Source organism: Ctenocephalides felis, unplaced genomic scaffold, assembly GCF_003426905.1.
Source record: "Ctenocephalides felis isolate EL2017-DRISC unplaced genomic scaffold, ASM342690v1 CF-g0.4_SCAFFOLD_00845, whole genome shotgun sequence".
Lineage (NCBI taxonomy): Eukaryota > Metazoa > Arthropoda > Insecta > Siphonaptera > Pulicidae > Ctenocephalides > Ctenocephalides felis.
This window is the reverse complement of record NW_020536999.1, coordinates 12,549,316-12,567,732: the sequence shown is the minus strand read 5'-3', so window position 1 is coordinate 12,567,732 and position 18,417 is coordinate 12,549,316. Positions and strand designations below refer to the sequence as shown.

Sequence of the window (18,417 nt, the reverse complement as noted above, 5' to 3'; positions counted from 1 at the left end):
GTATATTCGATAAAACAAATTGATAAAAAAATTACACGAGCCTAAAAATTGAATTTATAAAAAAATCTAAACTAGGGTTAAATAATAAAATATCCTACTTTTCATATTTTATTTACTTATTTTATTTTTTCACATTTACATAATTTAAAATATTTAAAATTCATTCATGAGTATTCAGTCATTTTTTTATCATTTTTTTCCATTTTGCACAAATAATTGCAAAATAAATTGCAAATTTGAAGCTCATTTTTTCATCATCATATTTAACACGTTAAAAGCCGCGATACCTGAATATCTGAAAAATATTACATTTATCAGATAATTTAGTTAAAAACATATCAAAGGTAAAAGAATCTGTTGTATTTTTTATTACTGAAAAATTATATATGGCTCATGTAGAACTTTTTAGCGTCAGACACATATGACTGACATGGCGATTAACGTGTTAATATAAATAATCGATGCAAAATATCTATGATTTTTTTTCTATTGTACATAAATTTGTGTTTTTTTCTATTTTATTCAAATCGAAGCATTTGCAAGATTAAAGACTGATTTTATTTAAATCATATTTAGTAATTTAATAATTTTCCAAGGTTCAAGTCATTTTGAATCGTTCTATACCAAAATTTCTATTGTTACATTTTTAAAAGTGATTAAATCACATTTCTTTGTTTTTGCAACTTTTTTTGAGCAAAATTACTTCAGTTACCATTGTCATTTTTTATTTTAATAACAAGCAAATTTGTTTAGTTATCAAATTTACTTTGTTATTTATAATTTTATTTATTTCATTTAAAGCCCTTACATAAAATAACATGAGAAACCCTCTGTAGCTATAAAACGGTTTTAAATAAATAAATACATAAAAAATAATAAATAATAAAACTAATTTATGATTAAATATTTAAAATAATTAAATTAATATTTTTCATTTGTAAAATGTAATAAGTACAGTAACATCTTTTGAAGCTTACATTAAACGTCTTATATTTAAACTTAAACTTAAAAACTAATAAAATTAAAACTAATATTTGGGTTTAATAAGCTTTCATAAGGAAATTCTGAATTTTTTTGGACAAATTGGTGACTCAATGTTAACCCTTACCACTTGGATGCCGGCGGCCTCTGGTGACAACATTCATATTAAAAAATATATATTAAATATAAATAAGTTTATAGTAAATAAATTAAATAATAAATAAATAAGTAATAAAATAGCTAATAATTAATTAAATTATGTTAAACTTATAAAATATTGACTTAAGCCTTATTATAATATTATTATACCGACGGCTTGTAAAATAAATAAATAAATGAATTAGTTTTACAATTTCCGAGTGGTAAGGGTTAATTTTTATTTAGGAGGTATTGCAGTAAAGAGAAATAAATTTTATTCGGATTTTTGAAAGGCCGTAAAAAAGACAAGACATGTTTTTACTATAATTTCTTTAAAATGTTATTAGTTAATGTTTTGAAAATAGAAAAAAAAACAATAATAGTCAATGTGGGTTGTCTCAAAAAATAGTCACGTGACCATACACATAATTCTACACAAATTTTCTTTCTCGAAATTTTTGAATTAGTAAAAGCGAAATTTGGACGTGAGCTTAATTCTCAATTAATTCACAATAAAATAAAGAAAAGTCTATAAAGAAGATTCTGTAAAAATTTCAAGTAAATCCATGCGCTAGAAGTCGAGAAATGGTGGGTGTCGTATGGAAGGAAACTGAGGAGGAAAATTATGAAAAATTCTTGAAAATAGTAAAAATTTGGATTTGGGGATAAGCTTAGTTTATACTGATGAGGAGTCTTTAAAAAGACTCTGTAGAAGTTTCAAGTGAATCGGTATGGTAAATGTCGAGAAATCGTGGGTGTCGTATGGAAGAAAACTGCGGAGAAAAATTTAAAAAAATCCTTAAAAATAGTGAAATAAATTTATGGGTTAGAGTAGTGCATACTGATGAAAAGTCTTTAAAAAAGATACTGTAGAAGTTTCAAGTAAATCGGTGCAGTAGAAGTTGAGAAATCGAGGGCATGGTATCGAAAAAGACAGTTTTGAAGAGGAGAAAAACAGGATAGGATTATCGTGGACAAACATCTATATCTCCAAAAATAATTTAAATTTTGAAAAATCCTCTTGTAAATATATTCTTGAATAGTTCTAGAATACTTCTTTATCTTTATCTTTAATCGACCCAAGCAAATGTGGGTGTATGAACCGTCTTCAAATGATCCGGAGTTCGAATTTCGTCCTCCAAAATTCGTCTGGGTCTTCCACTACGTAAAGAAACACTTAATTTTCTCAAAGTGTCATATTTATTCATTCTTGGTTTTGTTTTATTAGGAGAAGAACTGTTGTAGGTCTTCTTGGCATGGCGATGTAGAAGATTTAGTGATGATAGAGGTTTCTTTTGGCCGTGGGTTTTCTGTAAACGTAAAAATAATAGTCATTGTAGGCATTACTGCAAAAATGGTTAAAAATATCGCTAACTTAGGACAAATGTCAGAGGGTCTTCTTTACTCAAATTCATCACTCAAAGAATAGACTTAAGGAATTTATTATCTTACTATAAAAGTTCAGTTTTTTTTTATTATATATTTTTGGGAAAACGTATTTTGTTCTCATTTCAATTATTCAAATTATACAGGTTTATCTTTTTTACATTATATATTTTTTTAAATCTTTCCAAGAATTAAACCTAGTGGTAAATTTAGGTGCTATAGTTTGTAGCGCCCCTATTGAAAAAATGGCAAAGTAACCTTTTATCTATGATTAGGACAACTATTGGTTTTTTCTTCTAACAGACAAAAATATCATATATATAATAGGATATATGATATAATAATAGGTTAATTTTAACTTAATTAATTTTAATAAATTTACTGCCATTTTTTGCACATTTAGCTCTGTATCTCCGAAACCACTGCACCTGCCTTTGCCAAAAACTAATCACTCCTTTTCCCCGTCAATACAAATTGAATGTTTTTTAGACCATTCAAATCGGATGCTCCGTTCACTCAAAAACTCGATTTCTATTTTCTGCACTCTTTGCTCTTTATCTCCGTAACTGCTGGACATGACTTTGCCAAAAACTAACCAGCACATCTCCCTATCAATAGGAATCGAATGCTTTTTGAACCATTCAAATCGGTTGATCCGTGCGTCCGAAAAATTGTATCCATACATACATACATACACACACACACATCCATTTTTTCTGAGGTATGCCAAAATGTTCAGAAACCTTCAAAACGTCGAGAAATGCAAAAATTTTCAATTTTGATTTTTGGACGATTACAATAACTTATCCTACGGGAAGTTAATAAATTTTATCTAGATTGAAATTTGAGGGTAAATTAACGTGCTAAAGTTAGTGGCGACCTTTATGGAGTGCGTAAAGAATTAAAATTGAAGTAATGACAAATCGACCGTGTTTGCGATCTAAAATTACTTTCAATAATTGAAAATTTCTCTTTCCAATGTACAAAATTATCCATAGAGTGTATTTGTAATGCAATTGCGCCTATTATTCAATGATTGATTGAGTGCTCTATTTGTTATCTTTGATACAATCGAAATTGCAATACACAGATATAGGGGCTCAATTAAATTTCTCCTCAAATTCAATAGACTCTCCGACTACAAATCATATATGCATTTTGCAAACTGATACCCGACTAACTCAATCCATCTATTCATTAATATAATGCAAAATTAAGCAGCTCCGGATATATAGATAATCGATACGCAAATGCATTTGTTTGATACTAATATTTAAATTAAATTAAATATTAATATTTCATTTAAGTCTAAAAACATTTTTATGCAAACTTTTGGTACAACTCAGTTTTGAACAGTAAATATGCATCATTATTTTCTTTTGAAACAAAGAATGGTTACTAATGAGCATTGAGCAAACCTACTTTTATCTTGTACTCTCTTGATGTTTTTTACTGTTTTCTTTAAGAGTTTTTAAAAGTTCAAAGGACGACAATTTCTTTTATTTTTGCGCGGATTAAAATATAATACTCTCAGTTTTTGATAAATAATTCCATTTGCAAACTTTTTGGAACTTGTTGTAATTTTACGCACTTCGGAAAAAAATACTGCAAACTTTCGAGATATTTGGTAAAAAAAACAGCTGTATATTTTTGAAAATTTGCCCAGGTCGCACCGTTTGTACTACAACCCTGAAAATTGTAGGAGTTATTCTTTGAAGTATTTACTACAATCGCGAATAAAAAAAATTATAGAGTATTTTGCAAAATTTTGAAACATTTGCAATTCAATGAAGAAAGTACTATAAAGTTTCGAGATATATAGTAAAGAACTATCTGCATATTAAAACACGATTTTTGATATTATACTCAGGTCGCATCGTTTGTATTACAACCCTGGAATTTGCTCGAGTTATTCTTAGAAGTGTATACTATAATCGGAAATAATAGAATTTATAGAGTCCTTTGCAAAATTTTGAGATATTTGCAAGTTTGTAAAAGAAGTACTGCAAAGTTTCGAGATATATAGTAAAGAACTATCTGCATATTAAAATATGATTTTTGAAATTATGCTCAGGTGGCACCGTTTGTACTACAATCCTAAAATTTGCACGAGTTATTCTTTAAAGTATTTACTACATTGGCTAGTAAGAAAATTTATAGAGCCCTTCGCAAAATTTTAAAATATTTACAATTTAGCTTAGAAAGTACTGCTAAGTTCCGAGATATTTAGTACTGCATATGGATACATGATTTTTGAAATTATGCCCAGGTCGCACCATCTGTATTACAACCCTGAAATTTGCTCGAGTTATTTTTAAAAGTGTATATTATAATCTCAAGTAATAAAATTCATATGATCATTGGCAAAAATTTTGAAATATTTGCAATTTAGCTTAGAAAGTACTGCGAGGTTTCGAGATATTCAGTGCAGCATATTGATACATAATTTTTGAAATCATGCCCAGGTCGCACCGTTTGTATTAAAAACCTGAAATTTGCACAAGTTATTCTTTAAAGTGTCTACCATAATCTAAAATAATTATCAAATATTAATATATATCATATCAAATTTATAGACTCTAGAGCAAAATTTTAAAATATTTGCCAATTATAAGAAGAAAGTACTGCAAAATTTCGAGATATTTAGTACTGATAAATAATTTTTGAAATTATGCCCAGGTCGCGCCGTTGTTGGTATTGCAACTTCAAAATTTATACTTAGAAGTAGCAAACTACTTATAAGTATACTCTGCTAACATTACACATACCCACATACATGGATCTTTTTTTATGTATACCAAAATGTTCAGAAGGTTATGAAACGTAAAAATTTTAATTTTCGATATATTTCTGGACATGTGTTTTCGTGGTGTTATATTTAAGATTAGCATAATACCTTATCACATTGTAATAGTCTGTTCTGCAGACTGTTACCCATTTCAATTCAAAGGAAATAGCCACTGCATAACACAAAACAATAAAGTTTCCATTTCCACCGAGTAGGGAACACTCGGCACTCTGTTCGGTATTATTCCGACTGACAAATGATTTCACTCTCGAGTCGAGCAGATGGTGCGGGTACGTCTTTAGTCGTCATTAACACGTTCAACGTTTTGAACAATAGGGAAGTCATCGAACAAGGGAAATACGTGAAATATAAATCCCCCTCATTTGTCTTACTATATAATATAACCATTGGTTTACGGAATGATCATGAATATATATCGTTTTCGCACATCCTTGCTCATGTGGGCCACGTACGGATTTGCAACCACAAGGTTTCGAGTTCGAATCGAGATAAAGAATATATATTTAAGTCTATATTTATCACTTTGCATTTTTACCCGGTTAATTGTAATTGACGAATATACACGTCATGGTGGCAGAATTTGTGTAATGACGAGTATACCCGTCATGCGTATAAAACAATCACCATTTGCTGTTTGAATTGAAATCTGTGAATATCTGAGAAAAAAATTGGTGTGTGCGGTTACAATTTTTCGTCGATGATTTCGAGAGCACTGATCAACCGATTTGAATGATTCAACTGTGCATTCAATTTCTATTGATGGGGAGACGTTTTGATCAATTTTTGTCAAAGAAAGCTCCAGCCCTTTCAGAGATACAGAGCAATAATTCAGGTTTTGAGAGAACGGATCATCCGATTTGAATGATTCAGAAAACATTCTACTTATAATTACAGAATGAAGAATTGATTACTTGTCCCGAAAAAATAAAATCTCGTTTCTGTATTTTGAACTTTCCGCGGTCTAATAAATATTTTTCAGAAGACGAAAATATTTATATCAAGTTTTCTTGCATATTTTGGAATACAGTGTGGTATGTATGTATGTTCGGATACAATTTTGCGTCTACGAATCAAACGATTTGAATAGTTCAAAAATCATTAGATTCGTAATGTTTGGCCAAGGCAGGTCCACCTGTTATGAAGATATGGGGCAAAAAGTGCCAAAAGTAGTAATCTAGTTCTTGAGATAACAGAATGACAAATTTGAAATATTCAAAATTGATTAAATTTTTGTGAAGGCAAGTTCAGCAGTTTCGGAAATCAAGTAAAAAATGTGAAAAAAATATCATTTGGCGGTCAAAAATGGTCATTAAAAAATCATATTATCAGATATTTCAAGAGATTTTAGAAATAAGTACAAAAGTTTACATTTCTATGGGTTCCGTTTTTCATTCATTCTTCAGAAAAAATGTTCAAAATTTTCAAAAAATATCGATATATAAAAAAAAATTAAATTTTACAATAAAGTTTCAAAATTCTCAAAATCTATGTTTTCAAAAATGTTTAAAGATTTTTTAAGAAGGTTGATTTCTTGGTACGGGAAAATGCAGCAAATTGCCTGCAGGCACGATGCCAAGCACCACTAGTTTATTTAAATACCTTATATATTTTCTCCACATAATCTTGATGTCCTGGATTTATGCCCACATAAGGAGCTTGTTGAAAGGAATCTAATTCATGGACTGTCGCCAATGCTGATAATGTCCTGGAAACGCCAATCTACAATGAAAAAATATTATGAAAATCTTATAAAAACTCTATCTATATTGTTAGAATGCATAATAAAACATGCATTTATGAAACATTGCATAACTTCAGTAATATACTAAAATATTATAGGCTTATAACAAGCATCACTTGAATTATAAAAAATCATCAAAGTTCAGAATTTCGTCGCGCGTTTAAGAGATTCTAATCAGAATCTATACTGACTCTATGCCGAAAATATTATGAGTATGTTCGAAAAACATGAACTAGAAATCGTATTGATTATTTTTTTGTAATGGCCAAAAATTAATTTTCAAATAAACAGTTGATTGTTTTACCTAAATATCTGTAACTCAATTACTATTACATAAATCGATTATTTCCACTTATCGTAAAGTTTATACAACTTGCCTCAATGAGAAATGCTACATACAACTATTTAGTACATTACTTCTCTCCTTCATAATCTTTTAAATTTCGTGTACCTGTCCATGTCGAATGTCGTGTTCGACTAGATCTGCTCCTAATAATTCTTCGGCCGGATCCATCCGTATTGGTATCACGCAGTCTATTATCCAGAGAATTAGCATAGTCGAGAACACGCCCCAAGTTGCCAGACACAGGCAGGCGAGCGCCTGCACGCCCATCAAGTACCAGCCGCCTCCTAGATATATACAGATATAGATATATGTGATGTTTGACCGGAATAGACTCGTAAACTACTGGACCGATTTTAAATTTGATTGACTCACCGTGTACATTTATATCTAACTTAGGTTATAGGCTATATTAAAAATCTCAGTTCATATTCGAAATATTAAAATTTTTGAAATTTCAATTAAATTTGACACTTATGAATTTCTTGAAAATAAAACTGTGAAATGTGTTGTCAATGTTTATCAATGTTGTCAAATAAAATAAAAAAATTGATATAAATAACAAATTATAGTCGAACTAGTGGGCGCATGGCATCGTGCCTTAAGGCAAAGTGCTGGAACTTCCCGTACCGTAATTAAACATTCGAGGAATAAAAATAATCATACAACAAAAATGTCTATGAATAAATATTATAAAAACTAGAATTTTCATCATTCGTTACTTGTAGACAAAATCTGAATACTTATTAGATTATACGACGTTGTTTATATATGTTTGAATGAAATGTATATTGAAATGTTAGAATGAACATATTTTATTTCAAATGCATCAATGTTTCATTCGCCAAATATATGCACTGAGTTAACATTTTTAAATAGTTTATGTAGTATCAACTATATAAACATAAAATTATTAACAATTTTGAAATTAGAATATTTTATTTATTTTAAACTAACGGTTCAAAAGTTACATGAGATTTAGCAAATAAATGCATGGGGTTTAAATTTAGAATTGTACTTGCATTGACTTAATAATTTTTTTTTGGTATCGTGGACGTTTTTCAAATACACCGAGTTGTTGTAGGGCATTACAGTAATAGACTGTATTGATAATTATTTAATTTTGTACAAATTAGTATAATATTTTATTTATTTTAAAGTAACGGTTCAAAAGTTACACGAGATTTAGCAAATAAATGCATGACGTTTATTAACTTCCTGTAGTGTTCCCCGGTGTTCCCGAAATCGTCGACAAAAATTTGTATCCGTACACAAACACATACATACACACACACATATATACATCCATTTTTTCTAAGGTATGCCAAAATATTCAGAAACTTTTGAAACGTAAAGATATATAAAATTTTCATTTTCGATTTTTTTGCGATTACTATATCTTACCCTACGGGAAGTTAATAATTTTAAACATTTCATTTTATATTGCCAGTTATGAATTTCATGAAAATAAAACTGTCTCACTCAAAAAATTAAAAAATAGTCATAGTAATAATATGTGTCCCTTAAGACGGCTTTTCAAGAAGAGAGTCTAAAAGAAAAGACCTCAGGTTGGCCATCCCTGATCCGGGCAATAAAATCAAGTATCCCTTCGCGAGACAGACAAATTCCACACGGGGCTCACTTGCAAACAACCGCAATTAAAATCAAGTTCGTCCTCAGAACGAAACAATCTCCGCAATTTACTATCCGCAACGACATTATACGCAAAGGATTCAATCGATACGAATCGTCGTCGTCGTCGTACACTGAGGGTAGTATTATTCATAAACATTGACAACTCAATTCACTTTTAATTTTATGAAATTTATACATGAAATTTTAAAAGTTTTATATTTCGAATATATACTGATATTTTTAATATAGCCTATAACCTAAGTTGGAAATAAATGCACACGGTGAACAAATCAAATTTAAAATCGGTTGAGTATTTCAGGAGTCCATTCCGGACGAACATCGTGACACGTTATTTATGTGTAGGTAAATTTAATAAATCGTCTGAATATTTGTTAATAACCCAAAATGATCTTTGGGAGGATCTCTGTTACCTTTGAATAGACCCGAACGACCCTTTGTAGTCGGCAGTGGGATAGGATTTTCTCCGAAAATTCCTACGGCTAGAACACCTGTACGAATACAAAACCATTAAAATATAGATATTAATTTAGAAAGGAAAGACAAGATACAAGGTGAAAAGAATGGGAAAAGAAAGAACTTTACTGAGCACAATCGTGAAGAGGACAGGATTCTGGATCGAATTCATATTGCAAAAATAGTGACTATTGTACAATTTTGTTGAAGGTAAACTAGAAGGCCTGAAAACTATGGGAAGGGAAAGAATGCAGGTGATTAATGGGCTGAATACGAACTATTATTATTTTATATATTTACCCCATAATCCGGCGACTCCGTGTACGGAACTTGCTCCAACTGGATCATCGACTCCGATTCGATCAAAAAGAGGCATCGCCAGACAAGCAATTCCTCCTCCAATGGAACCAATTAATAGGGCTTCCCATGTACGATACAGAAAACAACCGGCTGGAAATAAAAAATTAAAAAAAAACTAATTTTGTTCAATAATCAATACCTACTCAGTAACGTATAATTGTTACTCTTAATACTACGTTAGTAATAATACGTTAGTAATTCACCTGTTACTGATACTAGAGAGCCCAACACTCCATTTATAAGATCCATAATGTTGAGTTTACCGTCATTTCGAATTACTGAATACCTAAATTAATGTATGAGAATATTTTAGTCTATTTGCAAAACTAAGCCATTTTAATCTATTATCATTTTTATTACTAATGATTTGATAAATGATTTTATACAGCTAGCTTAACAAAATTCTAAAGATTTGAGAATTTATATGCTTATTTTCACAAGTAAAGTTAGTTTTCATTAATAGAGCGGGACCTAAACACCACCATTGGCTCATTAAAATAATTAAAATTTGGTTTCATTCATCGTTACTATTTTAAAGTAGAGGGCAAAAGATGTGTAACCAGCCATTGTCGTAAATCGAGCAACGTCGAATAATATAGCGTTTATACAACCAAAAAAATACATTGGTACGCACTACAGATATGTTCTTGTATATCTGGTATCTTATATATAAAATCCTTCTGTACGGGTGTATGATTTGATACTTCTCCTAAACGGTTATTCGGATTTTGATAATTTTTTTTAGAGTTTGTCAAGGAAAATTTTTAAGATTTTATGAATAATAAAACTATATTAATATTGTAGAAATAAATGGTGAAATTACAAAAAACCACTTATCATTGTTTGACATTGAAAACATTTGAACTATCACCTGCTAGAAATGTCAATTCACTTGAAATTTGAATTTGGGTGAAATTATGAGCCCAGAAAATATTAGAATATAATATAGAAAAAAATGTTATTGCCGAAAAGCAGCTGATATGTGCCAGAACTTAAAATAATATAAGATATAGTCAACAGTATGTGGTTTGGCAGATGAACATATATAATTCGGTCGAATAATAAAACGCAATAATTCTAAAATTGCATATACAATATTTTTTTAAACTAAATTATTAAACAATACAAAAATATATATCTATGTATTAAAAAAATGGTTTATAATTTAGTTTTATGTGTCAAAAATTAATTTGTTCGGCATTGAATATGGAATATTTAACAAGTTGATCTTAAATTGAAGAGTGCTCATATGAACTAGATTTTACAAATTAAATCACTTAAGTTTTGAACATAAACAATGATGTTTATTACATTATCAGTAAGAACAATGTACTTTAGAAATTATAATTGCCAAAAAGCAACTAATATATGGTACGAGATTATAAAAATTATAGACTAAATTATTGAAGCAATTATGTTGTGTGGTAAAATCAAGTATGATATTGTTCTTTTACCACAGATACTATGTTATTTTTTTCTAAATTTCTTATTCTGCTTAGGCAGGATATCAAATAGGATATTAAAAAGTATAGGAAAGGACATTAAATAATTTGGTACTTTTGAATTGTAGACGTGGGTACAGGACAACGTCTGCCGGGTCATCTAGTATATATATATATATATATATATATATATATATATATATATATATATATATATATATATAATACGTACAGTACACCTAATACACCGCCACCAAAGGATCCCATCATAGTTGTCACTGCAGCCCTTGCGGCATATTGCCATTTAGCTCCGCTCACCTGTAATTAATATTATATAATTTTTTGCTCTACATAATTATTATTATTTTATGAAAATGATATTCGTGTCTACATTTAATTACGAAGGGATAACTCACCCCGTAAGTGCTGCCCGAGTTGAATGCCAACCAGCCCCACCAGAGGACAAAAAGTCCCATGACCGCGTTGACCGGGCTGCCCAAGGGCAACTGCCCTATACCGTGGCTGTAGCGCCCGAGGCGAGGGCCCAGCATCACGGCAGAGGCGAAGGCGGCAGAACCACCTTAATAATAATAATAATAAAATATATCATGAATCTCTTGCATATAATATAGTTCTAAAGTGTTCTATAAATTTTAAATTTATATTGTTTCAAAAATACATAATTAACTTCCCGTAGGGTAGTTATAGTAATGGGTCGAAAATCGAAAATGAAAATTTTTGCATTTTCGACGTTTTGAAGGTTTCTAAACATTTTGGCTCAGAAAAAATGGATGTGTGTGTGTGTTTTTCATGTAAGCATTTTTTCGTCCACGTTTTTGGGCGCACGGTTGAATAATTCATAAACAGGAATATCATAAGAAACATTCGATTCCTATTGATAGGGAGATGTGCTGATTAGTTTTTGGCAAAGCCTGGTCCAGCCGTTACGGAGATACGGAGCAAAGAGTGCAGAAAATACAAATCGAGTTTTTGAGAGAACGGAGCATTCGATTTGAATCATCTACAAAACATTCAATTTACAATGATTGGGAGAAGAGGTGATTAATTTTTGTCAAAAGCAGGTCCAGCGGTTTCGGAGATACAGAGATAAATGTCCAAAAAATGTCAGTTTTGGAGTGAACTAAGCGTCCGATTTGAATGAACTAAAAAACTTTCTGCTTGTATTGCCAAAACAGTTGCTTTTGAAGATAAAAAATTATTACATCTTTTTTTTATTTTTCATAAAATATTTTTGTAATTTTGGATTAAAATTTCAAAAAATTACTCAGGCTTAGCACAGTCTAAGCGCCACTCTGGTACAAATGTTTACCCAAGTTCGTTTAGACTGTTTACGCACTTTACGTTTGTGCACTTTTCCAATCTTGTGAAAACTATTGAAAAATGTGAGAATGCCGTCAAGCTAAGCACAGTATAAGTTAAATGTCGCACAGAATTATTTGCCAATGCGTTTAGACTGTGACTATACGGGAGCACTTCAATTCAATTTACTATTTTTTTTGAAAGTGAATTCGAAATGAAATGACGATTGTTAATGTTCTGGAGATAAATTGATTTATGATTTACATTTGATTTGCTCAGATATAACAAGATAGCAAAAATAATGAAAGTATTTGTAATAATATATTTGATAACGTTTAAAATTTCTCGAACATTTCGTTACGGTACGGGAAGTTCCAGCAATTTGGCTTAAGGAGCGATGCCATACACCACTAGATATTTTTATATTTGAGGGCATACCTATCACATGTACAGGTCCGGATCCTGCGATATCAACTGCTCCTAAATTGTAAAGAAAACCATGTTCTCCCCAAACCCAACCAGCTGGTATGCAATACACTGCAGTATTCATTAAGGAAAATAGGCAGTAGGCTTTGAAGTTACATCTAAAATTAATAAATACATTTTATAAAAAATAAAATTCATAGGATGATGAATGATTGTTAAATGCAATTTAATATTAATCAAATATGTTTCATGTCTAAAAGCTCATAAATCTCTAGTTATCACGTTCACATCTTTATATATGACGGAACTTTTTTTCAATAAAAGAACTCAAAGGTGTGAAAATATGCGAAAACTCTGAATTTAATAAGAAACCACGTACCGACTGTTCTATGAAGTTAGAAAGGAAGTGCAAATATTTAGTAAATGAACGTGAATGCAAATTATTAATATTTCACCGAAGGATTACTAACTTAATCCTAACGAATATAATTAATTCAATGGGAAGAATTTTAATATCAAAATATGTGCTTGGAGTACAATTTTGTAATTATACTTATTCAATATTAGTCGCGGCAAAGTTATAAACTTTGATGATTTTTTTTTAATTCCACCGCTAATCGTATGCCTATAATATTTAACTTCCCGTAGGGTAAGTTATAGTAATCGCACAAAAATCAAAAATGAAAGATTTTATAAGTCTTTACGTTTCAAAGATTTCTGAACATTTTGGCATACTTTAGAAAAAAATGATGCATGTGTGTGTGTGTTTGTGTATGTGCGGATACAACTTTTCGTCGATGATTTCGAGAACACGGAGCAACCGATTTGAATGATTCGAAAAACATTTGATTCGTATTGATAAGGAAACGTGCTGATTAGTTTTTGGCAAAGGCAGGTTCAGCCATTTGGGAAAAACAGGAAAAAGTGCCAAAAATGGTAATTTAATTTTTGAGAGAACGGAGCGTCCGATTAGAATGATTCAAAAAGTAAAAAAAATGATATGTAAAACATATGCACATCAAATAATCAGATATTTTATAGAAATTTTAATAATAAGTATAAATTTTGTTTACATGTATATGGGTTCTATACCAATGGGTTATACGTTAGACTACGACGCGGCGCCCACGCGCTTCCATATTTCATTTCTACGCAGCTAATCGCGAATGTTTTGAAAAAAGTTCAAAATTTCCAAAATATTTCAAAGTATATAAAAAACAAATTTTTCATAAAGGTTAATTATTGAAGTCAAAAATTTTCAAATTTTCAAAAATTTATTTTTCTCTAAGTTCTAAAAGAATTGAATCTAATTTTTGGTACGGGAAGTACCAGAAATTTGTCTTAAGGCACGATGCCATGCACCACTAGTTTAGTATGTAATTTCAGACTACGATATCTATCTTCATCATCAACAATTTTTAATTAATTAATTAATCTTCAAAATCATAAAAATAAACTCAACTTTTAATTAAAAAGAAACGGCCCAGCAGATATTTACCAAAAACTAATCAACGCGATCGAAATTTTTCGAACAGGTTCTTGAATTTTTAAAATCGATTCATGAATGTGGGTTTGAAACATTGACAAAAAACTGTACACGTTTTTGCTAATTATAAAGAAACGGCTTGGCCGATCGTCACGCAAAACTGGTAAACGTTATTCAGTTACATCAAATGGTTCATAAATTTTTTAAATCAGTCCAGCCGTCTTAGACCAGTCATTTAAGCTTAAATTAGGTAAGAATATCGGAATTTGAGATACCCAGCTTTAAGTCTGTAAATACCCTAAAATAGCACCCTAAAAGTTGTCTCAAAACTTACATATGATATGTACACCCTATTATATGTAGGTTTTGAGACAACTTTTAAATGACAATTTACGTACTTAAGTTAAAGTGTTAACAGCTGGGTATCTCGAATTTCGAGGTGAACTTATTATAATGGCTGGACTATCTTTGAGAAAACGTCGACCGTAATAAGGTCAAAAATAGTATTTCTAATTATTGGTCTCATTCGATTCAGAATGGCTTGAAACGTCGAGAAAACATAAAATTAGCAAATAGATTTTTTTTATAAAAACATAAACTTTTTCTTTGAGAAGTTAATAATAAATTCACTTATCCTTTACCTCTCGGCCATAGCTCCACTGACTATAGTAGTAGCAGTGGTGGCAAATGATAGTTGGAACAGAAATGAGGCAAAAACAGGTCCCATGAGAGGGTTTCCAACCTGCGGGTCAATCATAAAATCTCCAAAGGCGATAAATGGATTCGTATAAGCACCTCTCCCATAGGACATACCGTAGCCGAATAACCAGTAAGTAAAACCGCCCAGAATTATATCTATCACATTCTTCATCATGATGTTCACTTCGTTCTTTATTGATACACAACCGGATTCCAGCATACCGAAACCTAAAAAATAATAAATAGATAGATGAAAAAAAAATATTTATAAATATAATAGCAATCAGAATCTTATAATTCTATAAACTATTGAGATGTGTTTGAACTCAAAACTGAGTTTGCAAATGTGGCTTGTTTAGGAAACTCTTCAATGGGAGCCCTTAATACTTATAGTCAATCATTAAGTTGTTTTTAACTTCCCGTAGGGTAGTTATAGTAATGGGCCGAAAATCGAAAATTAAATTTTTTGCATTTCTCGACGTTTTGAAGGTTTCTGAACATTTTGGCGTACCTCAGAAAAAATTTATGTGTGTGTATGTGTGTGTTTTGTATGTCCGTATTTTTCGTCCACGTTTTCGGGCGCACGGATCAACCGATTTGAATGGTTTGAAAAACATTCGATACCTATTGATAGGGAAATGTGCTGATTAGTTTTTGGCAAAGGCAGGTCCAGCCGTTACGGAGATACGGAGCAAATAGTGCAGAAAATACAAATCGAATTTTTGAGAGAACGGTGTATCGGATTTGAATGATCTAAAAAACATTCAATTTGTAATGATTGGTGAAGAGGTAATTAGTTTTTAGCAAAGACAGGTCCAGCCATTTCGGAGTTACAGAGTTAAATGTGCAAAAAATTGCAGTTTTTGAGTGATCTAAGCGTTCGATTTGAATGATCTAAAAAAACTTTCTGCTTGTATTGACAAAACAATTGATTTTGAGGATAAAAAATTATTACATTTTTTTATTTTCCGTAAAATATTTTTGTAATTTTGGAATAAAAATTCAAAAAATCACCCAGGCTAAGCACAGTCTAAGCGCCACTCTGGTACAAATTTTTACCGAAGTGCATTTAGACTGTTTATGTACTGGAGCACTTTTCCAATTTTGTGAAAACTATTGAAAAATGTGAAAATGCCGCTAAGCTAAGCACAGTATAGGTGAAAATGTCGCACAGAATTATTTGCAAATGCGTTTAGACTGTGACTATGCGGGAGCACTTTTTCAATTTTGTGCAAATTAGGCAACTATTTTTTTTTTAAATTGAATTCGAAATGAAATGACGATTGTTAATGTCCTGGAGATAAATTGATTTATGATTTACATTTGTATTGCTCACTCAGATATAACAAGATAGCAAAAATAATGAAAGTTACAGAATTTGTAATAATATATTTGAAAACGTTTAAAATTTCTCGAACATTTTGTTACGGTACCGGAAGTTACAGCAATTTGCCTTAAGGCACGATGCCATACACCACTAGTTTTGAATTTGATCTTAAATATTTTCAGTTTTTAGACAAATATGTCTGACATGACTCTTGTAGAACTTTTTGGCATCAGACATACATGACTGACACAATAATTTAAATGTTAGGTAATAAATATAATTGAAAAAAAAACTAGAAATTTAATTTTAAATAATTTAAGTTTTAACTATGAAATATTAAAACATCTAGACATCCAAACATAAAATCTTCTCATCGACTTAGTATTTTTGTCATAAAACGAAGAAAATGAAATGAACATCGTTGTAAAAAACTAACGAGAAATTTTACGGTGTACTTTTCATAAATTAGAATCAGAAAGATTATTAGAGAGCTTTTCCATAAAATTTCTTTCTTTTAATTCACGATTGTCATTTGAAACGCTTGTATTAATATTTCGAGTTATTTTAGTTTGATAATTAAGTGGATTTAATTAAAAATCAAACTAAGCCCAAAATTTAGAACTCGGTCTTAAATTTAGAACCAAATCTAAAATTCAGAATCAGATATAAAATTTAGAACAATATCTAAAATTTAGAACATGATCTAAAATTTAAAATAATATCAAAAAATTACAAGTAAAACTAAAATTTAGAACAAGATTTGAAATTTAGAACAAGATTTGAAATTTAGAACAAGATTTAAAATTTAGAATTTGGTCTAGAATTTAAATCAATTACGAAAATTCAGAACTAGGTCTAGAATTTACAACCATATCTAAAATTTAGAGTTAAATCTAAAATTTAGGACTAAGCCTAAATTTTAGAACAAGATCTAAAATTTAGAACTAGGTTCAAAATTCAGAACAATATTTAAAATTTAGATACTTTGTGATTCAACGATGATTTTATTAGACACCGATATTTTTGTACACTTTTTTGTTTGTTTTTTTTTTATATAAAATCATGACACAATTAATCTAAATTGAAGATAATTTGCTTCAATTATTATATATTCGATTAAAAAACTGTACTTTGAAAATAAAGCTAGATAATATTTAAAATTAGAGATAAAAGACATCACAACGCTATCTGGAAAAATTGGTATCTAGAAGGTACTCTTTGGAATATAACTATTTTAATAGATGTATTAAGATAATACTATTATTCACCTGTTTGCATAGTAAAAATAATAAATGAAGAAGTTATGACCCAATTTGTGTCTTCTGTATTCAGGTCATAAACACCTGGTTTACCTCCAGGACCTCCTGTAGCATTTCTTTTGTAAAGAAATCCATCTGCTGATGAATTTCCATTTTCTATATTCGAATCATTAAACAATGCCATAATTCGTAAAAAAAATCTTTATATTTCTTTTATTTTTAAAGAAAAACTGTAGATACTCTCATTGTAAATTTTAAATTGGTGTTGGATAAACACATTAGAAAATATATATTATCGTATAGAGAATAATATATGTTGTTTACGTATAATATCGCAAAGTTTAGGCAGTTATCACTAAAAAACACGCATATTTTTTACTATATTATTAAATTTTTCAACATTCAATCTTTCAACAGTCGCAAGTAATAATACTTTTTACCATTTTGAAATATTTGTAGAGTCACTAAATGCAATTGCATTTGCGTGCAGAATATATTTAAAATGCAGAAGACAAAGTCATGGACATACGTGACATCGTAATATATAAATGAAAATCTTGAATGTTTTACTACTAAGGAATTAGAAATCTA

The 18,417-nt window shown here is 30.0% G+C and overlaps 1 protein-coding gene across 1 annotated transcript; it reads right to left on the bottom strand.

Annotated features, from left to right (window-relative positions):
* Positions 1–2,189: 2,189 nt before the first annotated feature.
* Positions 2,190–18,010, bottom strand: LOC113378054 (putative ammonium transporter 2). The gene is made up of 11 exons (XM_026618569.1): positions 17,836–18,010; positions 15,183–15,468; positions 13,068–13,213; positions 11,726–11,889; positions 11,542–11,627; positions 10,071–10,153; positions 9,808–9,957; positions 9,465–9,542; positions 7,507–7,685; positions 6,914–7,033; positions 2,190–2,429 (listed from the first exon to the last, which is right to left on the bottom strand). The coding sequence occupies exons 1-11, from the start codon at positions 18,008–18,010 to the stop codon at positions 2,190–2,192; spliced, it is 1,707 nt and encodes a 568-aa protein (XP_026474354.1).
* Positions 18,011–18,417: the final 407 nt, after the last annotated feature.